The 25,488-nt window shown below is 42.4% G+C and overlaps 1 protein-coding gene across 4 annotated transcripts in view; it reads right to left on the reverse strand.

The window, feature by feature from the left end:
• Positions 1–226: 226 nt before the first annotated feature.
• Positions 227–25,488, reverse strand: part of RXF12 (glycosyl hydrolase family 10 protein / carbohydrate-binding domain-containing protein) — a 70,015-nt gene continuing 44,753 nt past the window's right edge. For all 4 annotated transcript variants that reach the window (XM_087662623.1, XM_087662621.1, XM_087662620.1 and 1 more), the window contains one exon: positions 227–1,432. In XM_087662623.1, coding sequence (XP_087518749.1) covers positions 314–1,432 — 1,119 coding nt within the window. In that variant the 3' untranslated portion in view covers positions 227–313. The remainder of the gene's footprint in view (positions 1,433–25,488) is intronic.

Consider the following 25,488-nt stretch of genomic DNA (forward strand, 5'->3'; position numbering starts at 1 on the left):
TTTGGTTTAGTTATCCATGCCACCCTTTTCACACCATGCACACCAAAGTAGCATCAGCAAGGCTCAACCTTTAATCCCAGCAATCAACTTTATGTTGGATAGTTAACACTGTTGGAATTATGCCATGTCTGCTGATCAAAAAAGCAGACTTTGGCTCGTTCTTGATTTCCACACCTTTCACACCTATTAGAGTTAACCATCCAGACTTTGGTCTCTTTCCTTAAAGTTTATTCAGATAAACAATGATAATATTAATACGAAATTACATATACAATGCAGACCAACACTGCCCAGGAAAAATAGCAAGCAAATTTTATATTTGCACATCTATCACTAGGTCTATGTCACCATTCTCTACTAGAAATTCCTTTCGAATCATCTTTCCATCACAAGTGTCTACTGTGACAGAATATGTGCCATGGTAGCCCCTGAAGCAGAAACATCCTGCTTTATTGGTTTTCCCCTCAAAGTTTGAAGTCCATTCCTGCTTTAATTTTATGAGAGCTTTCCCTGCCTCGTTAATTGTCCCATCACCATTCACTAAATGTGCATCCTCCCTGTGTATCATTGTTTCCCAAAATCCCCATAGTAAAACACCTTGCACTGCAGGATGAGCATACGCTTCTCGCAGAACTACTTCCAGATCATCAGCCCTTATGTAATCATTTGAGGATGACACGTCTAACTCTGTGAACCATATTGGAAGTCCAACCATGGCCAGTTTATCCAAAGCATTGCCTATGATGGCACCAATTGGTGTACAAATATGGCCCTGTAGACCAATTCCATGAACAGGAGCACCCATGGCCTGAAGCTCCTGAACCTGTTGAATATACTTCTCTGGAGAAGCACGAGCATCACATCCATCTTCCACATGGTAATCATTCACAAAAAGCTTTGCAGAGGGGTCAAATTGATGAGTAGCTTTAAACATATAAGGCAAAATCTCTGCGCCTAGACGGTCCTTAAAGAACGATCCATGAAGCATCTCATTATTTACATCATAGTGTTGGAACTTGCCTCTAAACCTTGGGACCAAGTCAACAATTCGCTTTTCAACAGCCGTAGCTAACTCTGCTTGATCCAGTGCTTTTATCCAGTTCTGTACAGCATCCTCTGTTTCCCAAAATATACAATGTCCTCGCATTGGAATGCCATGTTGTAAGCAGAAATTGCAAAGTTCCTCTGCATCAGTATAGTTCAGCTTATTGCGCTCTTTTTCTGTCCAATACCACTTCAGCTCATTCTCAAAGACTGCCCAATTAAAGGTTTTTAGGAAGAACTCTTTGTACAGTTCATTTTCAAGGGCGTAACGTGTGATACACGAACCCAGCGGGAATGAGTTCATTTTCTGTTCAACTTTCACAACTCCATCTGGCAATGGCTGCCTGTTCTTCCCTTTAACCTGGATTACCACATCTCGCTTGCGAACCTACCCACAAATTACAAAACAGGAATTTGTTTAAAGCATATAAATTGTGCATTCATGCAAAATTCACTAAACCAGTGCTTACAATGTAAGCGAAGCAAAACATCATCACCTACTTAGTCAGTAGCATTTTACAAATAATGGATGACCTGCATTATCATGTCTCATGACTGTCTTAACTAGCAAACGGTTTTTTGTAGAAGAATGAGAGTTGAACACTAGGATGACTTGCAATGCTACTGAGGTCTCATAGACCCTCTTATGACTAGTGCAACTTGTAAACTTTTTATAGAAGAATAAAAGTTGCACCCTTTTCTGGAACGATGAATAAGAAACAATACTTGGTGATGCGGAGGTAAAATGTTGCCTTATCATTGATGCATGGGATTTTGTAACTTTTAAGGGCAAAAGTTTAAGATCCTTCCCCCACAAATTGGGGAGGAGAAACTCAAAAGATTATGATGCTTTTTAGTTATTTATGCCAAAGGTCTGTTTCTTCCATAGCATGATCATGAGTAGCCTTGTAATTCTGACTCTAAGGTGTACAAGGGAGTGAGTCATGTGGGAAGTATCTAACACACATGTAGAATGGCTATACTTCACCAAACACACTCTCCATTACCATCTACGGAAGGAGTATAACTCTACTGACATGGATGTAGTCTCCAAAAGACAATGTTTCCTTTTGCATAAACTTTGTCATGTGACCCTCTATTGGCCAAATATCTCCCTCTTCTAAGAAATGGAAAAAAGGGCCCCCTCTTTAGGTGAGAGAGAGACGGTAGACCATTTTATAAAATTGTTGGACTGGCCGACCATCATGGAGTAGCTAACACTCAAACTCATATAATGTCGGCATAGTAGGTTCTGAGGGCACTTGTTGGACAAATTTGAAATATTTTTGGGGCAATTTGTTCAAGAGTGGGGAGGACTTCTCGTGTACTTGATCATGCTGCCTGAAAAGTACTTCCACTTCATGCAGCACATCATCTTGTTGCCCTGATTAACAACCTTCTATGAGTTCAAATGTCAGTTCTTGCGTGAGGAAACATAGAAAGTAGGACGACAACTGAAACACAAAGAAAGAGATTCAAGAGATATGGGTGGGATAGGAGGGGAGTGTGAAAGAGAAGTGTCAACTCCATGCTCAAAAGAAACAAAAGATACAGCGCCTACTAATGTATATTTGTGTCTCGAGCCTCCTCGATTAAAATTGACATAAAATTATCCGGATCTTGCACACCAAAAGGAAAACAAGAGAGGGTTTTGATTCATATGACTCAAAGGGGTTATACGAACTTGACACTAGGCCTAGTTGAGATGAAGAAGATGGTTGGCTAGTTGTCCCAAATGTTGTATGTCCTCCTTGATTGGAGAGGTAGCTAGCCTTACTAACTGGTCCGAATGTAGTAGAAAAGCTGGTAAGAGGGAGGTGCATAGCTCCTCATCTAGGGAGAAGAATTGAAGATTAAGGTGAAGCATCGTCTTCCTCAAGGAGTTCATAATGCCTCCTTAAGGCCTCCAGTGATGGAGAAGCATCAAAAGGCATTGTGAGATCCCAAGGAGTCTAAGATATTGTGAAATGGTTATGTGTCATCCATGTATCTTGCATAAAACCAAGCCTCCATAATACCATAGGATACTCTTTAAAAGAGTATCACCTTTGAAACCATGTGAAGATATGCTAGGACTTGCACCAAGAGACACAAAATCTACAAACTTGACTGAAACACAATAACTCGGATAATAATGTAATAAACGCAAAATATAAAACGTAAAAACGCAAGAAAACAAATAGAAACACAAACAGAGAAGAAAGAGAACTCTGAAGTGAATAAATCAATGTTGTAAATGAAGAGATGCTGAAGGGCAGAGTTGTCTAACAGCCAATGTGAAACGTCCCCCTAGGATCCAACCTGCACACAAGACATGACACAAGCCAAACCCACCATAAAAGGGAATGGACATCAAACTCGCCTCCCAATCATAAAGCCAAATGGGCTCACCCCTAAGCCTGGGAACTAGCAATTTCCGAATCACGACCACATCCCAAGAGTTCGCATACCATACCACCAACCCATACAATCCTAGTGTATGAATGCGTCGGCCAATGGGCCAAGAATCCAAGAGTGGTGATCACACGATAATGTGCGCAATAGGGCCTTAAGTCCTATAAATAGGACTCAACTGCCCTAAACTCGAAAGTGTTCTTAGTGCATTCACACTAAGTCACTTCGTAATCATCATGACCAATCCTACAAGCACCCATCCGGATGTCCAGGGATATAACACTTCTTTCCTTATAAATGATTGTTGTCCTTAGCAATATCCTCAAGGACGAAGTGACGAAAATGACTTTTCAATGAACATACGGACTCCCAAATAGCCTCCACCTCTGAGAGAGTTTTTCCACTAGACCAAATACTCGAGATAAACAGTCTGATGGGATCGTTTAGTCGTGAGATTAAGAACCAGTTTGGGTTCGAGTGGAACATAATGAGTAGTATCCTCAAGCCACGGGATTTTCTCAATCAGGACAATGTGCTTACCGTGTCTGAATCGTTCTTTAAACGACTCACATGAAACACAGGGTGAACTCAGATTTCCAAAGATAAGCCCAACTCATAGGAGATGCTACTTATCTTCTTGGTAATCTGGAAAGGACCGCAATACCTGGAAGACAATTTATAGTGCTTATCCGTAGTCATGGAATCGAAGTCCCTTGGAAATAGAGGGTAAATCCACATGTCTTCCTAGAGCTCCCTAGAAGTACGATGTTAGTTAGCATAAAACATGGCACAATCCTGGGCCATTTTAATGCTTTTCCTCGCAATCATCAATATCTCCTGCATATCGTATAGAAAGTCGATTACGGATTGTATTTTCACTCCCCTGAGCTCTATAGAAATTGATGGTTCCAGCTCATAACCGTACATAAGCATAAATGGGCTATAACCAATAGCCAAATGCTTAGCACTGTTCCAAGCAAGCTCAATCCGAGGAAGATAATGCTCCCAATCAGATTGTCTATGGGAGAAATATGCACGAAGCATATCCTCCATGATTTGATTTGTCCATTTGGTCTATCGGTCGGTTTTTTGGATATTCCCAAGACGAGAAAATAATGGAGTTTCCAATTTTTGGAAGACTGTTTGCCAAAAATGGCCAGTGAATTAGCATCCTATTCAATGACTATTTCATCAGGCAAACCATAAAGTCTATAAAGGTATTCAAGAACGAGACCAACAAGCTTTTTGAACTCATTAGAAACATGCTCTCCCCCATTATCAATTCTTATAGCTTTTAACTTAAGCCCTTTCTCTGTGGTAACAAAAGCATGAAACCTTTTAAAAACATCCAACGCTTCCTTTTTGCTCTTTAACACATACACCCATGACTTTCTACTAAAATCATTAATAAAAGTGACAAAGTACCGTGCACCCCTACATGAATTAATAGGCATAGTGCACACATCAGAGTGTACTAAATCAAGAGCATTGGACTTCTTAATGACACTAGAATAATAAGGAGACTTCACATGTTGCCTTTTATATCAAATCTCCCTAAAGAGGAGAGAACCTGAAGGCATTTTTCACTCATATGGCCAAGTCTTTCGTGCCAAAGTTCCATCTATGAATGAACTTCAGCCATAGCCAAGAACTTGCCAGGTAATGCTTCACAATGCAAATAATACAAAGTCCCCCTTTTGCTGCCTTTAACAATCAGCATAGAGCCCTTGTGGACCTTCCAAGATCCACCACCAAAGGTAGTAAAAGACCCTCTTGCATCAAGTTGCCCATCTGACAATAGACTTTTCTTTATGCCAAGTACTGACATCCTGTAAAATTAGCTCTCGGCCATTTTCAAGGACCAAGTGAATGGTATCTATACCCTCTTATCTCACACACATAGTTGTTGCCCAAGTAAACCTTGCCTAGGCAACTTGCATTGTATATAGAAAATGACTCCAAAGAGGGAGTAACATGAAAAGAGGCACCGCTGTCCAGTATCCATGATTGGGACAACCCATCATGGGCTCAAAGTAAGGCATCTATCATCTCCTTTTTGGTGATATGCATATCACTTGTTGCTGCCATAACATCTACATCATTGCATGAGGCTGCAACAACTATCTCTCCACTGTCAAGAGGTTTTTCAATGACCACACTAGATGCAACATTTGCCTTTACAACTTCTTTTGAGGAAGAGTTGTCATCGTCTTTCTTGTCATCCTCCTTTTTCTTTCCCTGTTGTTTCTTTCTTTCTTGCTCTTTCTTGTAGTGTTGGCAATTGGGCTTTTTATACCCTTTACACCCACACTAACAGCAAGTAACATCCTACTGTTTGCCCTTGCTTTTACTCCTTTTGCCTCTATTTTTCTGCACTAGCCCTCTTCTCTAACCTACCTCGTAGATGATAGATTGAACCACTGCTTTCTTCACTGGACTTTCTTTTGATCTCCTCATTGAGGATAGAGCCCCTAACACCATCAAAGGTTAAAGTAGTGTTATTGCTGAGTGAAACAACCAAAACCTCCCAGTTATCAAGCAAAGTCATCAACAAGAAAATAGCCTTTAGTTTATCATTGAAGGGTTGCAAACCAGAGTCCTGCAATTGACTCAAAATCCTTGTGAAAGCTCTCAAATGCTCAAATGCTGGCTTAGACTCATCCAACTCCATGTTCACAAGCTTGCGCATGAGATGCACTTGATTCATTGGAGTTGTATTTTCATAAGTATCCGTTAACTTTTCCCATACAGCATAAGTTGTATCGAGACACTTAATGTCTATAAGTACATCATTAGCACAAATCCCTATGGTATGTAGTAGCCAATGCATGGCTCACAGTACCCAATGTATCTGGATAATGCAAGTGGAATGCCTAATCCCATGTATGGCAGCATAAGCATGATGTCTGGGACACAAAGCAGGCCATATGGATATGTATCGGCACCCCCAGGGACTGTTGAAGCACAAGGATTTGCTACTGGTCATGTAGGTGCTTCAAATAGTGCTGGTTTTTATGCAAATACAGCCAATGCACCCTTTTTGCAGCAGCCCATTTATGATAACTTGACTCCCATAGGTCCGCCGAAGGACCATGATGAAGGTGGCAAAAGCGTGAAGTTTGAGCCTTTCAGTGGTGCACAAGATAGGCTGAGAGCAGGATATTGTAGCACTGCTTTTGCCAAACTGCAAAGTTATGTGCACCTTCAAGCTTCTTTATGTGCATCAGATTACTGCTGTCATTGCTACCAGCCATGATTTTCAGCTCAAATGTGACCCAAAAACTAGCAAATACAGGCCCAAACTATCACCCAAGTGACCAAGGTACAAACAAGTACCAATCAGCAATAAATGACTACGCAGAAGCACGGATTTCAGATCTGTAATTAAATTTTCAAAAGCACCAAACCATGTGCTACAGCATTATCCAACTGATTACAGCTGTTCCAAGGGCATATGCATCACATTACATGAGGAATCCCAAAATTTCAGCTGCAATTTCTGTCGTACATGTACCCATGGGCAAAATTTGACACAAACGGTCAAAAGCCCTAAAATTTTGTGCTCAAAGCATCAACCACACATCTACATTTTCTCTATCATGCATAGAACAGTCCAATTTTGCCAAAATAGAGCAATTTCAGCATAACCCCCAAATTTTACCAAGTGTTGATGTCCAAATTGCATGGAATTCAACCTGCATGTACATAAAATGGCTAAATGCTGCACAAATTTTGCCCAAACTGCAAAAGCTCCAAATTGCACGGGGTCTGATGGGCATCAATGTCGAGAAATTGGGTAAATTTCAGCCCAATTTGCGCATGTACATGAAAAGCCCCAAATGTCGGGGACAAAATGTCACAAATTCCTGCAATTTCTGAGACAAATTTGCTTGTCCTGCATCAAATTCCCCAAATCTAGGAAAAGGCCCAAATTTCTAGGCCAAGAATGCACAAAAATTGGAAGTTGTGCCTCCACGCGTGAACCCTCACGTAGGAAAACTTTTAAAAAAAAGAAATTTTGAAGAAGAAAAAAAATGTTGAACGGTGAGTCAACGGACCCGCCATGCAGGTCGCCACCACGCACTGGACCTGTCCCATCGTGCAGTGCGCCTCCAGTCCCGTCGCATGGTCGCCGTGCAGCGCTGCAGTCGTCGCGTCATCGACAACTACCCTGTCACCTGGTCTCCAGCCTATCAACTGGTCTCCAGCAATCATCTGGTCTCGTTGCGACTGACTGTCTTCTGCCGCTGCCCACTACCTGCATGTCACGTCGCAGCCCATTTCGCTGGAGTCGCCGGTCAGCTGTGACTGGCAACACAATGCCTGCAGCTCGCGCATGTGACTCTCCTGCTCGCCTTTGAGCTGTCTCGTCACCACACTAGTCTTTTGCCTCAACCTAACGATCGTCTGTAGCACCTTACGCTCTGATACCAATTTGTAGGGACTGGTTAGGCACGGAGATCGAGACAGATTGTCGTTGCGCGCAGTGAGAGACAGAGAGAGTGAGAGAAAGCAAAGTAGAGAGTGAGCACGTTTTCAGGTACAATGACGAGTGTGTACCTTTAGTTTTTTAGATAGATATATATGTGTAAGTACAAGTGCTAAGGGTGTGTTCACACCCGAGCACATTTAAAAGGCACGAGGCCTTTATTTCCAACAGGCAACCGTATTTATAGATGTTTAAGAGTGCCCCAAAAATTAGGGTTTTGGGGGGACCATTAAAACTCTCTCGAACCACGCACCAATTTTGTGTTTTTCATTAATTAATCCTGTTTTGGGGCTATTTAAAGATGCTAATCATTTGTAAAGCATATTTTAGCTCACATTCCCCTCTTAGGCCTAAATGAGCCGAAAGGGAAGATTTACAATGTTTACCCCAAGGCGTCCCACCCCAAAGCAACCAAGGCATCAGACAAAGGGTGCAGGTCGGCTACCCAGTGGCCTACCAAGACTACAAAGGCAATGGTTATCTTACCAAGGGAGTTCAAGTAGTCACCCTAGAGAGAACAGGGCATTAGACATAGAGTGCTCGTCGATTGCCCAATGGCCTACCAAGCCCTACAAAGACAAATGGAACCACATTGTACTTCTTCTTTTTTAAGTTGAAAGTTCATTTTATGGGTGGCAACTGATTAAGTAATAGTGACCCACAAGATGGAAATAGACATGGTATACTTAACACATCACAAAACAATACAAGCTTACCCATCCACTCGAGGATTGCAATGACGAGGGAAAGGTGATGAAGTATCATGTGAAGAAGGATGGTATTGTAATCTATTAGTGGAAACAGCTTAGGATCCGTCCAATGGTGCTCTGCACAGAGGGATATTTAATACACTACATGCTGAAGAATGCTCATGGAGTAGGTGCTCTGAAGAAAACTGCTAGTGTTTGCACTGAGGGGACACAGAGTGTACGACCATGACAGAAACACAAAGAGACATGCGTAGACACAGAGAGCAAAACTCAAACCCTAAATGCAAAACTCAAAACTCAAACACAAATAGAACAAGGGAGAGAGAGAAGACAACTCTGAAGTGAATGAATGTTGTAAATGAATGTAAGAGTGTACAGTGTGCTCAAGGGCAAAGCAATGTCGGAGTGTGACATCCACTGGAGATGGATCCCAAGTCTATGACCACCAATCGAAGTGTCTAAGGAGGTAGATGCTGTAAACGCAAGTGACAGCAGATGTTGATTAGCAAATACAAACATTAGGAGTGTGTGTGATAGTTGGCGGCTGTCCCAGACAGCAAATGCAGATCTGGAATTGCCACAGGATGATGAACAGCTGATGCCTAGACTGCACAGGTGCAAACGCAGGCTGAAACAGTGTCTGATGTGGCTGGCGATGACTGGATGATATGATCGCAGCAAATGATAATGTCGCCAGCAGCTGACATTAGCATGGATGAAGGCACCAGCAGCAGGAGCAAACACGGATGGAGTGGCAGCAGCCACGAGGGCTGGACAGCCACATGGGAGGAGGCTGATGGCTGAAATCTGCACATGGAGTGAGAAACCTGAACAGCCGGAATAAGACTGAATGGGGGCAGCCTGTCTATTTATAGATATGGAAAGGTGCCCCAAAAATTAGGGTTTTTGGGAGACCACTGAAACTCTCTCGAACTGCTCCCCTTTTTTAGGGCTTTTCATTAATTAGGTGTGTTTTGGGACTGTTTAAGAGGCTAATCAGCAAGTAATGCATGTTTTAGCTCAACACTCCCTCTCAGGCCCAAAACAGAGCCAAAAGGAAGACCAACCAATGTGATGTTTATTGACCCCAAGACGTCCCATCCCAAAGCAGCCAGGGCATTGGACAAAGGGTGCATGTTGGCTGCCCAATGGTCTATCAACAGAGGAGCGATGGGTATCTTACCAAGGGAATCCAAGTAGTCACCCCACAGAGGACAGGGCATTGGACAAAGGGTGCATGTCGGCTGCCCAATGGCCTACCAAGTCTTACAAAGGCGGATGGAACCACATTGAACTTTTCTTTTTTTTTTTTTTTTGAATGAGTGAGTCAAATGTTATGGGATGAAGCCGCTTGAGTAATAGTAACCCAAACGATGGGAGTAGGGAGTAATAGTGACCCAGAATAAGTACTTTTTGGGCAACTTTTCAAGAAGAATGTAACATGATCGTCATCTGACTTTGGAGAGCCAGTAGTGGCGAACTCGGCAAGTAACCACCTATATTCAACCAACTTGACTTTCAGATCATCACCTTTCTTAATAGAGAATTCTTGAAGCTCAAAGTCGAGATTGATGTGCGGAGTACGATCACAAGCCACATAGCGGTCGGAAAGGTGACTCCAATACTCTGATGCGAGCGGAAAGTGTTGCAACTGAGAGTGAAACTCAGGAAGCAACCCTTGCATCAGCTCAACATTGGTTGTGGCATTGCGGGCTCTCCATTAACGGATGTAGTCAAAGTGAGCTAATTGAGGATCCGGCATAGGCTCTAGACCAATGATGAGGTCCCAAAGACCCTGAGACTCAAGCACTGGTTGCATGAAATTAGACCAAGTGGTGAAATTTGACCTGTTAAAACATGTATTGTCCATGAAGGCATTTTTTCCCGTTGCAACAGGAGTGGTAGTGCTCGGAGATGGATAGTGTGAAAAAGTGTAGTGTGGGTAGGATGGGGGAGTGGAGTACACTTCGGAATGGGTCCCAGAGTGCCCACCAAGCATACGGGTAGTGTGCAAAGTGGATCCATAGGTAGGGATGGGCTGACTAGGCATGGGAATGGCAGCCACATGAGGAACCCAAGGAGGTGGGATGGGAACACAGGGAGCAAAAAATGGGAATCCTTGCGTAGGTGTAACCCAAGGAGAGTGTAAAGACGCACCATAAGCTGAGAATGGAAACCCCTACGTTTGAGTGGTCATGTGAGATATGAAGCTAGGGATAGTGAGGGAATGGGAACAGCCTGTCTATTTATAAATGTCAAAGGTGCCCCAAAAATTAGGATTTTTAGGAGACCACTAAAACTCTCTCGGACCACTCCCCTTTTTAGGATTTTTCATTAATTAGGTGTGTTTTGGGGCTGTTTAAGAGGCTAATCAGCAAGTAATGCATGTTTTAACTCAACAGGTGCCACTTGGGCAAAGTCCCTCATGGAAAAATTGTTCACTTACCCAAGAGCTCTAGTGCAAAGATTACGAAGGAAGAGGAGCCTAAGGATGTCAGTCTTCATCTAGTGCCGAGAACCATGTGGATGAAAATAATGAAGCATCCCTATGCAAAGAGCAAGGATAGAAGTCACCACCGTGATAGCATCAAGAGAGATGTTGCACAATCTGCTGAGAAAGCCTCCATGCCAATAGAAGAGCAAAACTCCAAGTAGAGGGAACCATTAAATGAAGGGTGCACAGCTCTTGTCTCCAACTCATGAAGAACTGACACAAAGTTGCATATTAGCCTTACACTAAACTACAAAACTGTGCAAAAGAGATCAAAATCTGCAAGCATAGAGGTGAATAGTGAGATGCTCTAACAAACAAAAGTCAAAGTACAGAAAAGCAAAGCTAAGTGGAATGCAATGAGTATGTAAATATGCAGTGGAAGTCTACAAAGAGAAAGCCTAAGTATGTGGCCACCATCGTGTGTATCAAGGTGGGAAAGTGGTCCTAGAAGGGCAATGGATGCCCTAGGCATGGATGTATAAGGTGCAATACACGAGCCACTAGCAGACCAATCAACAATCCTTCAAGAGTAGTGAAAGATATAGGTTGCAGAGGCTATCCACGTGCCACATGTCCAATAGCCACTGGGGCAGATGGAGTAGAGGGTGTAGCAATGAGAGGCATAGCCCCACTGGACTAGCCGGCCGGAGTGGAGACATCGTAGCAGTCTGCTAGGGTTTTCTAGATGGAAGTCCCTAGGCCTTGGTACAGCACTCCTTGTCCAAATGACCCAATCTCTAGCAATGTGTGCAAAACCTATTTTTCTAAGAAATTTGTTGCCAACAAGGTTGTGTTTCTTTGGTTCTGTCGAAGGAAGGGGTGTCACCCTTGCTTTGGCTTGCCTTTGCATCTTACGAGTTCTTGCCACTATTGGTTTTCCCTCTAGAAGAAAAGGCAACCAACCCTCGCCCCTCCGAATGGATGTGTATGGAGGACTTCTTGTGGACTTGATCATGCAACCCCATGTAACACAAAAACTGCCACTCAAACTCGTGGAAGATTAGCAATCTAGGCGGTGAGATAATGTGTTGAACAAAATGAAAGTATTTGTCAAGCAACTTGTTCAAAAAGAACGTGACTTGAAAATTGTCTAACTTAAAGAAGCCAATAGTGGCAAACTCAACACGTAACCGCCAATATTCGTCCAACTCAACTTTCAGATCATCCCCTTCCTTAATGGAAAACTCTTGAAGCTCAAAGTCAAGATTGATATAGCGAGTATGATCTCGTGCCACATAGGGGTCAATGAGATGACTCCAATGCTCAGAGGCGAGGGAAAATTGTTGTAAGTGAGAGTGGAATTCACTAAGAAAACCCTGCATTAACTCAACATTGGTTGTGGCATTACGGGCTCTCCATTAAGGAATGCGATTAGGGTAAGCTACTCTAGAGTTTGTCAGTACTAACGACGAGGCCCCAAAGTTCTTGAGATTCAAGCACGTATTGCATGAAGTTCAACCTAGTGGTAAAGTTTGACCCATTAAAACGAATCTTATTTGTGAAGGCATTCTTAATCATTGCAACAGGAGTGGTAGTGCTAGGAGATGGAGAATGTGTATAATGGAGGTAGGGTGAATAGGGGGAATAAGGTGGGAAGAGAGAAGTACTATTGGAAAGGAATCCCAAAGTGCCCACCATGCATACGAGAAGTGTGCACAGTGGTTCCAAAGGTGGGCATGGGCGGACTAGGTATGGGTATGGTAACCGCATAAGGAGACCAGGATGAATGGATAGGGACACATGGAGCTGAGGAAGGAAATCCCCGCATAAGAGTGACCCAAGAGATGTGTGACGACAGTCCATAAGCAAAGGATGGATATCCCTGCATTTGAAAGGTCGTGTGTGTGTGTGTGTGTTTGGGAGGGAGGGGGGTTTTGGGGTTTGTGAGTATCTGAGGATAGTGAGGGGGATGCCCATCAGAGTCGTCCCAAAGTGTAAAGATGTGGAAAAGTGGGGATATATGGAAGATACAATGTTAAAGGGTAGCATTCCCCCTAACGATACACCTGGAGGTGTAGTGAATGAAGAGTAGGTAGATGGTGGGACAGGGAATGAGAAAGTGTTAGGAGCAGAGATCAAAGATCCAACCCCTACTATGCTTTGAGCGCAAGTGGATTATAATCCAAGATGTTGAAATATCTATAAGATGACTAAAACGTGAAGACAAAGAGGGTAAAGGTGAAGGTGTGTCTACCTCCTCTTCAAGACCATAATGCCTTCTCACAGCCTCCAATAATGAAGAAGCCTGATAGAGCATCATAGGATCCCTAAAAGAAGGTGCTTGAGACATAATGAGTCAAAATAAAGTCGCATATGAGTCTTGCACAAGGACTAGCCTCCACAATCACCACAAGATACTCTTTAGAGGAGCATCGGCTCTAATACCATATGAAGATATCCTAGGGTTTGCACTGAGGAAACACATGTATGACCACAATTGAAACACAAAGACTTAGACAATGATAAGCAAAACTTAAACACAAAGTCCCAGAGAATGCATGAATGACCCAAAAAGAAACAGTGTCCATTAGTAAACTGCCTAGCGGCAGCATCACCAACCCAATCTGAATCATTGTATGCCTATAGATGCGAGTCTCCCCCCTGGGAAATAATAATGCATGTGGCTGAGTACTTTGCAAATATTTGAAGATCCACTTAACAGCTTGCAATGTATAGTCCATGGGATATGCATGTACCAACTTACCTGAGATACTACATACTAAATGTCAAAGCGTGTGTTGCAAAGACAAATAAGACAGCCAACAGCTTGGCTGTAAATTGCAACATCAGACATCTCTTCACCATTATGCATAGACAGCTTTAAGCTTGGCTCCATAGGAGTGCACATAGGTTTGCAATCTTGCATATTAAACCTATGTAACAGCTTACCACATACTGATATGACTGTGACATAATAATACCATGCTGATTTTGGGTGAGCTTAATCCCCAAATAATAGTGTAGACAGTCCATATCAAACATAGTAAATGTAACATACTATGACTGTGACATAATGATACCATGCTAGTTTTTGGTAAACTTAATCCCCAAATAATAATGTAGACAGTCCATATCAAACATAGTAAATGCATGTTTTAATTCAGCTTTAAAATGTGCATTTTTTTCTCTATAGGTCCAATGAGCAACATGACATCTACATAAAGAATGATAATCAACAAGTCCTCCCCTTCATTCTTAATGTGTAGAGTGGGAGCAATTGAACTATTTTTGAACCCTTTGCTGGCCATATAAGCATCAATTTTAGAGTACTATGCACGAGGAGTCTATTTAAGACCATAAAGAGCCTTATGCAGCTTGCATACCATGTGCTCTTTCCCTTTAACCACAAACCCTAGAGGTTGTGACACATAAACATCCTCATGAAAATCCTCATTCAAGAATGCTATCTTAATATTTAACTAATGTACTTTCCAACTGTAATTTATAGCCACAGCGATTGCACATCTCACCATACTCGTAGAAGATGTAGAAGCAAAGGTTTCCTCATAATCGATGCCCTTCTTTTGTGCATAGCCTTTTACTATCAACTGTGCTTTGTACCTATCAATAGTGCCATCAGCCTTGCATTTGAGTTTAAAAATCCATTTCGCGCCTATGGTCTTCTTACCAAGTGGTAAATCCAGAAGTTCCCATGTAGAGTTTGTAGCAATTGAGTCTAACTCCTCTTGCATGGCTTGCATCCAATGTACATCTTACTGAACTTCGTCCAAGGAAGGAGGCTCATCATCATCCAATAGTGAGCTCATAAACACATGCTCATCACAATCAACTACTTCCGTTATATCAGCCAAATGTGCCCCCCCTACATCATGTGCTACATGCCTAGCAGCCCGTCTAGTAGCTGAGGTAATGGGGCATCCATCTTACTCTCCTAGAGAGTTTGCAATAGCCATCTCGGGACTGTTTTTGTTGCATTTACAACAGCCCTTTCATATTGAGCTGCTGTATCCACTACATGTGGCAAACCCTCATCAATACCCTTATGTTCAGGAGCATATGGACCAGCAACAGCTTGCTGCAATAGGTCTATCCCGCCATTTACAATAGGCACGGACTCCAAAGAAAGTGATAAAAGGCCTTCAAAAATATCACCAATGTCATGTGTGGCTGGCATTTGAAATTGGTCATGAGAAAATGCTGCATTTTCAGCAAATATGACATCCCTACTAACAAACACCTTCGCACGTGGGTCGTACATGCGATAGCCTTTGCTTTCCAAACTGTAGCCAATAAAAATGCATTTTACAGCCTTATCATCAAGCTTCCCACAACACTCTTTCAGTACATGTGCGTAGGCTATGCAACCAAACACTCGTTCTAGTCAGCTTTGGGTTTCTTTCCATGCCAAGCCTCAAATGGAGTGATCGTTTTCAAAGCCTTTGTAAGTACCCTATTCAATATATATGATTTACACATTGGAGCCCTTCTGACCAAAATTTGTGCGGCAACCTCTTGCTTTTTAACATACAACGAGTCATTTCCGTGAGAGTGAGATTCTTCCTTTCAACAACTCCATTTTGCTAAGGAGTCGTTCTAACAGTGGCTTCATCGTAATGCCATGATCCAACAAATATGTCTCAAATGCGCAAGACATGTACTCCCCCTCTCTATCTGTATGAGGTGTTTGCACTTTTAAACCAGTTTCAACCTTAAGCTTTGCCATAAGATGTTTAAAATGCATGAATACATCACTCTTAGACTTCATCCCATACACCCATATATACCACAAGTAGTCATCAATAGATGTAACAAAATAAAGGTGACCCCCTAGTGCACGTGTCCTCATGGGACCACAAACATCACAGTAAATAAGCTGCATTTTTCAGATAACACGTACTGTACCATCCTTTCTAAAGACAAGCATGTGTATCTTGCCCAAGATACATCCCTCACATGCATGAGGAGGTGGAGTTTGAAGAATGCAAGAGGAAGCAATCAAAATATGCACGTAGATTAAGGTGTGTGCAGCAATATGTACCCACTAGTAGACTTATGAGTATCTAAGTCACTTGCCATGTCCACATCACAATACCCCTGCAAATCTAACGTACCCTTTCCATAGCAAATACATTTTCTTTGTGTGCCCTTAAGGGTACTATAAGATGCATTTCAATGCTTCCCAATGTGCTTTGCTAGGATTTGACATAAACCTACTCACAACTCCCACTGCATGAGCAATGTTAGGTCTAGTGGCAACCATAGCATACATGAGTGAACCACAAGCTGAAGCGTAAGGAACACCCTTCATAGAGCTAGTTGCATTATCATCTTCTGGGCAATCTTCTTTCCTAAGCTTAAGATATGGTGGTAAAGGAACACCAAGGTAGAAAAACGATCAAGTACTTTGTTGATGTACTTTTCTTGTAAGAGAAACAGGAGCTGTTGCTCTCTATCTCTCCTCACATCCGTGCCAAAATGTGTTCATCTGCACCCAAGTCCTTCATGGAAAAGGCTGCATTCAATTGTTTTTTCAATGCATCAACCTGGCTTTTATTCTTACCAATAATAAGTATATCATCCACATAAAGCACAAGTATAATAAGGCTTCAATCATCAACCTTCTTGATATATAAGCAATGATCTACATTGCTCCTTTTAAATCCATGTGAAAGTATGAAGGCATCAAACTTTTTATACCACTATCTAGGAGCCTATTTCAAACCATACAAGCTTCTCTTATTAAGCTTACATACCAAATGCTCCTTTCCTGGTATAACAAAGCCTTTTGGTTGCTTCATATACAGCTCTTCTTCCAAATCACCATGCAAGAATGCAGTTCTAGCATCCATCCAATCAAGTTCAAGATCCATAGATGCTATGATAGCAAACAATACCCGAAGAGTGGTCATTTTGATAATAGGTGAAAAGACTTCCTAAAAGTCAATCCCCTCTTTTTGTGTACAACCGTTAGCCACAAGCTTGGCTTTGTATTTGGGTTTGCCATCCACGCACTTGATATTATAGACCCATTTGTTAGGAATAGCTTTCCTATCTTTGGATAATGGAACGAAATCTCAAGTATCATTCTGATACAATGACATCATTTCTTCCTGCATAGCTAGCTTCCACTTTTTCTTTAACTCACATGATAATGCCTCTTTATAGGTAAGAGGCTCACCTTCGTCTGTGAGCAAAATGCAGTCCAAAGAGGGATCAAGCCTTTATATAGGTCTCCTAACACAAGTAGATCTTCTTACCCAATGATCTATGTTATCAAGCAATGGATCCACATCCAAAGGAATGTCAATGACCTCATTATTTGGCTGCTAAACTACATGTTCAGGCTGCTGTCTTTCATTTTCTCAGCATGCTAATTTTGTTGCCCAAGCTGGTTTTCAGCATCCCTTTGCTGCCCATTTTCATCTAGCTCAATGATGATACATTGATTATCATAACCAGCATCAAATGGAGCTGAATTTTCAGTGGCTGATGGCTGTTTAAATAGCTGATCATGCTGAAATTTCACTTTCTTTTTGTCCAAGTCATTAGAGATATGACATTTTTCAGCAGCTTTGACTCATTAAATACCACATCCCAACTACGTAGCACCTTTTTCATGCTTGGAACCCAAACTCTATAGCCCATTACACCTTCATATCCATAACCCGTAAAGATGCCTCTATGGGACTTCATGTCAAGTTTGGTTCTACTATTAACAAATACATGTACATAGCATTCACAACCAAAGACCCTTAAGTGGTCATACGAAGCAGGTTTGCCATACCAAACCTCTTTAGGGATGCCACTTTGAAGTGCACGAAGTGGAGATTGGTTGCAAATATGCACTGCGGTTTTAAGTGCCTCTCCCCAAAACGATTGCGGGAGATTAGTTGTGGACAGCATGCACCGAATCCTCTCACATAACGTGCAATTCATTCGCTCAACCACACCATTAGATGACGGATTACAAGGAGCTGTAAGCTCCCATTTAATCCCATTGACATCACAAAACTTACTGAATTCTTTAGATACATACTCTCCTCCATTTTTTGTTCTTACGCATTTTAATTTTAAACCCTTTTGAGTACTAGCAAATGCATAAGACCTTTAAAAGCATTCAATGCCTCGCTTTTCTGCTTAAACAAGTAAACCCATAGCTTTCCAAAATGGTCATCAATAAAAGACACAAAGTAACAAAAACCACTATGAATTTTTATTGGCATGGTGCATTCATCGAAATGGACTAAATCCAAGATACCTGCCGTCCTAGAGGCTCCATGAGAGTATGAACTCTTTACATGTTTTCCCAAAACACAGTCATCATAAAAGTCAAGCTTTGAGTTTTTTACATCAACTCTTTCAAGTGAAGAAAGTGTCTGCAAACCCTTTTGGCTCATGTGTCCAAGACGCTTGTGCCATAACTCCATGTGTGACTGCACTTTAGCAACTGCAACAAACTTTCCAAGAAGTGCCTTGCAGTAGAGATAATATAGAGTTCCCTTTTTACCACCTCTAGTAACTAGCATAGACTCTTTCTATATCTTTCACATTTCACCACCAAAAGTAGTAAAGTAAGGCCTGATGTCTAGCTACACAATAGAAAGCAAACTCTTCTTGATGCCAAGTACATACCTAACATCATGAAGGATCAATTCCTGACCATTTTCAAGAGCTAGGTATATGGTACCCATTCCTTCAATATCACATGCATGGTTGTTGCCTAGATAGACTTTCCCAAGATTACCTTTTGCATAAGAAGAAAAACACTCTAAAGATGGAGTTACATGAAATGAAACACTGCTCTCAATAATTCACGATTGTGACAAATCATCATGAGCTGACAACAAAGCATCTATCACATCCCTTTTAGTGATATACATATCCTCCACTATCATAGCATGTGGATCTAAATATACAAGCACCAAATCAGCATCTTTATCTTATTTTGTCTCCTCAATAACAACATTAGACACCACATTTTCTTTTCTGTTTCTTTAGGGGTAGAGCTGCCATCCTTTTCATTGCCTTTTGCATTAGCCTGCTTATTGCCTTCTTGTTCCTTTTTATAGTACTTGCAATCTGATTTTTTATGCCCTTTGGTCCACACTAATAACAAGCGATTTTTGTTCTTATTTGCAGCATTTGACCTTTTTTCAATTCTTCCTCTTACGTTGTAGGCTAATCCATTGTTTTTTCCACTTGCCTTGCGTCTTATCTTTTCATTGAGAATAGAACCACACACGCCATCAAATGTCAAGTTGGGGTTGTTGCCCAATGACACAACCAATGCTTCCCATGAATCGGATAAAGTCATGAGCAAGAAGATAGCCCTCAATTTAGGATCAAAAGCTAGCAAGCCTGCATCCTATAACTGACTCAAAATACCAGTGAAAGCATTCAAATGTTTTAAGGCAAGCCTAGACTCATCAAGCTTCAAGTTGACCAACTTTTGTATGAGATGTACCTAATTGACAACAGTTGTATTCTCATACGTAGACTTGAGTTTCTCCCAGGCAATGGCAAGTCCCTTGATATCAACCAAGATATCATTTGTGACAGCCATTTTAATGTAAATAATGGCCTTTTTATTCATTTTAGCCCAATCCTCATCTAACAAAGCAATAGGCTTATATTCTACCAAGGCATCATCACAATCCTTCAGAAAGAGTACACCCTGCATATGATCTTTTCAAAGATCAAAGCCTTTGCCCTCAAATTTACGAATCTCAAAGAGATTCTTTGTGACAGATGTAGATGCACTCTCAGCCATCTTCAGCAAAGAAACTACAATAAAATGCGGAATACTTTCAGCCAATAGGAAGGTTGTTGAATCCAAAGGTGTCCAAGAAGCAGATATTTGCTGCAATTTCAATCCCAAGAGTTTATTACAGCACGTACATGAACCAAATCTGATTCATTTGAATGAATGAAAGCTCCCACTTCAATAATACATCACCATAATGCCCAAATGCAATAACCCAAGTGATGTATGTACTACCCTTCACTGCATAATGAGCATACAGAAATACATGTACCAAGAGAAGTTGCCCTTTTACAACATTTGAAACATCCCAAGTTCAAATTTCTCCCACTCAACAGTTAACCTACTGTAATTTCACTATCAAAGCTCAAATCAGCTCAAAATGCATCACCAATGTGAAAAGCCCCAAAATTTTTGCAGTGAATCTGCCCCAATTGCATCAATACATCCTCCTGAGCATCAAATACGGGCAAATGTTGCAGAAATTTCACGAATTCCACAAAATCCCAAATTTCAAGGTCCAATTGTGCACAAATTTTAATGAAATCGGCTCAACTAAGTAAAATTTTACTTTTATATGAAAAGTCCCAAAATTTCCAAGGCATGTGCACCCAATGTCTGCAATTTCTAGGTCAACAATCATTGTTATGCGTGTCCAGCACCAAATTTGGGAAAAGCCCCAAATTTTCAGGTGCAAATTCGCACAAATCTAAACCCTATGCTTGTGTGCGCAAACACCTGGTAAAGGAAATAGAAGAAAAAACTGCATAGTAATAAAAAAGAGGAAAAAAACGAGTGCTTGTCATGACGTTGACCAGGCCTTGTCAATCACCAGACCTGCGCACGTGGTTTGCTGGACCTGCCTGCCAGATCATTTGCTGGACTTGCCTGCCACGTCATTGGTTGGACCTGCCTGCAAACTCGCCTGCTTGTCCAACTGCCTTTTGAATGCGCCACCAGCTACAATTCGTGCCCTGCAAATTGCTGCCAACAGCTGTAACCTACAAAAACTGTCCCGCCTGCTGTCACGATGATCACGACTGCAATGACTACTAAACATGACTACCAGCACCGATTCTCATGCTATGGTACCAGTTTGAAGAGTACAAGAGGAAGCAATCAAAATATCTGCATAGATCGAGGTGTGTGCAGCAATTGAGAGAGAGCAGTGAATGAGAGTGAAGAGTTGAGGGATAGGTGTGTACCAATGTGGTACACAAAGAATTAAAGAATGTATTTATACTTAGGGTATTGTACACTTACACCCGCAAGGGTGTGTTCACATGTGTAAAGTAATATACGCTCGGGAGAGCATAAGGACCTTTACACCCAACAGAGTCTCCCCTAGAGGCAATGCATCTACCATATGACACCTCTGAAGGGTCATCAAACTCACAAAGCTCATATGTCCATAACAAGCATGCCAAATCTCCGCATTCTGCATAGTGGGCATAAGACTAGTGACTACCACAACACCATGAGATTGTCTGTCATAAATGTCTAACAAGAATAAACCCTTGTACAGGGTATCAGACAGCTTAAGTACATAGTCCACCTCTCTATCTCTGACAATACATTTGTTATCCTCAAAGATGGCTTGAAAGCCATGCTTATTGAAGGAAAAAATAGATAACAAGTTCTTTGTAATGCCAAGCACAAAAAATACATCAAGACGTATGAAGTCTAAACCATCTACAATAGTAACAATGACTGTCCCAATGCCACATACATCATAATTGTTGTTGTTCGGACCTATGACACACTTCCCAGCAGGGGCTGGATGCAAAGAAGTAAACAAGCACTTCCTAGAATTGATGTGCTTTGAAGCACCACTGTCAAAATACCATGTTTGCTACATTTCAACAACATTAAATGTTGAATTAGCCATAGAAGAATCACAATGGCATGTGAGAAATGCACAATCCTCCTCTACCAAGTTGGCTGAAGCATCACCATCTGCTAATTTGTTGGTTGATGCCTCTTGGACAGCCAAATTGGAGCCTTTCTTCTTCTCCTTGGCCAATCTCTTTTGGCACTCATCAATATAGTAACCAAACTTCTTGCAATAGTGGCATTTTTATCTTCTTTTTAGACTTATCTGAGTTTTAGACAGCCTTGTTGATGATTATCCAACATCATCTTTCTGCTGATTTTGTGCATTTTGCCTAGCTTTACCCTTGCCTTAGAACTTGGAAAGCATAGCCACATCACCTGAATGTAACGCAACATTCAAAGAGGTATGAAAACCAAGATATGACTCCAAAAGAGAGTTCGGTGTGATATTCACCAATTCAACATCCTAAATAATCTCATCAACATTGAGCAACTGCTCACACAAATCCTGTATATGAGTAAGGTGATCCATCATGCTATAACCCTCATCCATGTTTACATTTGCCAACTCTCTGTAAAGATAGGAGATCCTAACCTCATTGCCGGCAGCAAACATATGCTTAAGTATGTCCCATGCTGGTTTTGAGGTCATGCAAGACCAAATATACGGAATGATGGCCCTTTTTACTAACAATGCTATCAAGGGAAGTGCCTAAGAATCCTTTGAATCCCATTTCCTTTGATCCTCTGTAGGACGGAAAGGAGGGCCCACAGTAGTAGCACCAACCTTCTATCCCTGAGCGTGACACTAAGATGTCTGACATGCGAGAAGTCCTAATCACTACAAGTTACCTGTAATATACTCCCACAAGTCCTTCACAACAAGAAGGTTGCGGATCATAAAACTCCACAATGGGTAGTTGGAGCCATCAAGCTTGTCCTCCTAAGTGAGGACACCAAGGATGTTGCTCTGATCATTGTTTTCCTTACGTGCCATGCTGCTAGAAATGAGCAAAAATCTGCAATCAAATACTTTGATGTTGAAGTATAGTGTGTGTACTGCTCAGAGTACCAAAAATCCCTTCCCATTATCAAACAAGTAACAAACTGACACACAAAAGCCAAAGTGTGCACAATGTCACCCAAATCAATGCTTAGCCACAAGAATAACAGCAATGCATTGCTGTATATTACTGTAATACACCTACCTCGTAATGCGTGCACAAAAAATTACAAATTCCGACAACTTAATGCTCATTTGTAACATCCCCGTGTCCCCCGTGCCTGCCCCCCAATAGAACTGGAAGAATAAAAGACCCTTGGTTGGGTTGCGAATAAGGCTTGTCCGTTGCCTTGGTTGACCACTTAATGCTTTGAGTTAGGATTAAGATACCATGAGGTAAAACCCAAGGGAAAGAGCAAGTCAAAATAAGTTAACCTACCAAGAACATTTGCTTGCATGATCTTGTTTGAGATTATTGGGATCTCACCAAATCGCGACCGATCCAAGATTGAATGCTGGGAGCATTCGGGAAAAAGGAACCACACCTTAGCAGTTGGTCGTACAAACGACCTTAGACATGATCGTGATTGTACACTTAGGTACATTATTTGAACTTATTTGCTCAAGGAACTAATTCAAGGCAAAACACTTAATGCTTTAGGTTAAAAGCCTGGAGGGAGAGGCAGGATCAGTTACCTCCGACTGTCTACTTGGCCCTATCCAAAGGGGTTGTTAGCCGCGCCAAGTATATGGACCTAACCCGCCGCGAGAGATCTCTCCGTGGGTGCTGCTTGGAGCGGGAGGACGCTTGGGTGCCAGCGGAGACTCTGGCCGTAAACTCCTTGCCTCCGGATCCCGCACAAGAGGCCGACGTGACTCGAGATGAGATCTCGAGGCCCGTGTACTAGTCTACGGACGGAACTTGGAGCAGCAATCCTGTAGATTGATGGGACACTGTCGCCTTCGAGCATGATACTTGATGTATTCCGAGATACGGAAGGATTATTTCTGCGGAGGCAGAAAGGGACACTTAATTCTCCTGTATGGGCAGGAGACAAATATTAACATGAAGATAAGTTAAGGAACTGTTTGATCTTGTTTTATCTTGTCTTTGTGTCCATGCCCTAAATTACGTAAAGGAACCTGTGATTAACGGGTTAATTAAGGAAGCTGCTTTTATGTGTCAAACATAATGTGGTAGGTAATTAGATAACTAAAACAACCCCCCAGGGAAGCGTGATGGATGTGACCATCTGGTCCATCCGACGGCAGGATGGTCTCGGTTAGCCAAGAGCTTTCCTCAATGGAATTTATTTGATTATTTGATGCGAACATTAGTTAGACAAGGACCTTAGAACTTATAAGTTGAAACCCTGATTCATACCATTTTAGGGGACCGGAATGGAACTATGCCCTATGGGCAGAGAGGTCGAGCGATGCCTCCCTCTCGTTTCCCATTCTCTTTGAACCAAGTGCGGTATGAGTCTGCTTGGGTCCAATTGTATCTACGCAAAGTGGAGCGGCTGTCGACCGACGCTAGAAGGCTGTTAGGAAGACCCGACTACTAGGAACCCGGACTTCAGGTCGATCCTAGTGGGAACGGCCGGATAAGTTCCATTGCGAGGCAAACTCGAGAGACCCTAGTTGGCAAACCCCGTGTCATTCCTGGGGAGTGCCGGGCAGCGTCTTCTAGATTGATCTCTCGATGGACCGCTAAGACGTGTCCCACAATTTGAGGGGCGGCATGTTACAGTTGGTATCATAGTAAAACTTCATAACGATACATGATTGATTCATGTTTGGTTCATAGACATATCCTAAACAAAAATAACCTAAGTGGTATGGCTTGACTGTCAGACACCTTCTACACCCACGAATGCTGAGATGCAAGAGAAGAAGTTCCTTCTCAAACAAATTAAGCCACCCGAGTTTGATGGTAAGGGAAGGACTGTTCAAGCTGACGCCGAGATCTGGATTAAGTCCATGGAGGACTATTTTGAGGCAGCAGAAACTGCACCTGCTAACCAAGCCATGCTCGCCAAACTTAAGCTTACAGGCGAAGCGAGACTTTGGTGGAAACAATGGTGCAAAGACCAAGCGATCTCGGAGGGGACAGTCACTTGGGATAAGCTTAAGGACGCTGTGTGAGGGAGGTATCTGCCACATGCCTACCGTACACAAAAGATGAATACTCTTGTACCTATGGTCAATTCAAATAATATGAATGTGCTACTCAAAACATTAAGAATAGCGCAGCGGATGCATGGTGGGTCTTAACCCACAGGTCATAAGCCCCATTAGTGCTTGTCTTCCCCAGTTTCTCTCGAGATGAGGGCATCTCGATTCCTCTAAGGGGGAGAGGATGTAACATCCTCGTATCCCCTGTGCCTCCCCCCCATAGGAACTCCCTCCCCTTAATGAAAAAAAAAAATTATAATTAGTGCAATTTTTTTTAACTCCCTCTCTCTCTCCTTGCCAACAGAACGTCGGGGAGAGAGAGAGAGAGAGAGGGAGTGAAGTGGAGGATAGGGGGGTATGCAGCCCCTGCGTGGGAGGGGTGGCGGCCATGCCACCCTCCTCCCCCTCCTATAAAGGGGAGGCTCCCCCTCCCTGCATGGAAGATAGGGGCCCCCTCCTTACTTCGTCACCTTCCCCCCCACTCCGTTGCAGACAGACATCGCCCTCCGCCCTGGTGATCGCCGTGCAGCAGATCTCCCTCGAGCTCGTCACCTCCCCCCCCCCTGCGGTAGCAGCTGCGTCCCTGGGGCTCCAACAGAGACCTCTCCTCCCCCCCACCTC

This window comes from Lygodium microphyllum, chromosome 22 (assembly GCF_053477565.2).
Source record: "Lygodium microphyllum isolate KBCC chromosome 22, Lygodium_microphyllum_v1.1.10, whole genome shotgun sequence".
Classification (NCBI taxonomy): Eukaryota; Viridiplantae; Streptophyta; class Polypodiopsida; order Schizaeales; family Lygodiaceae; genus Lygodium; species Lygodium microphyllum.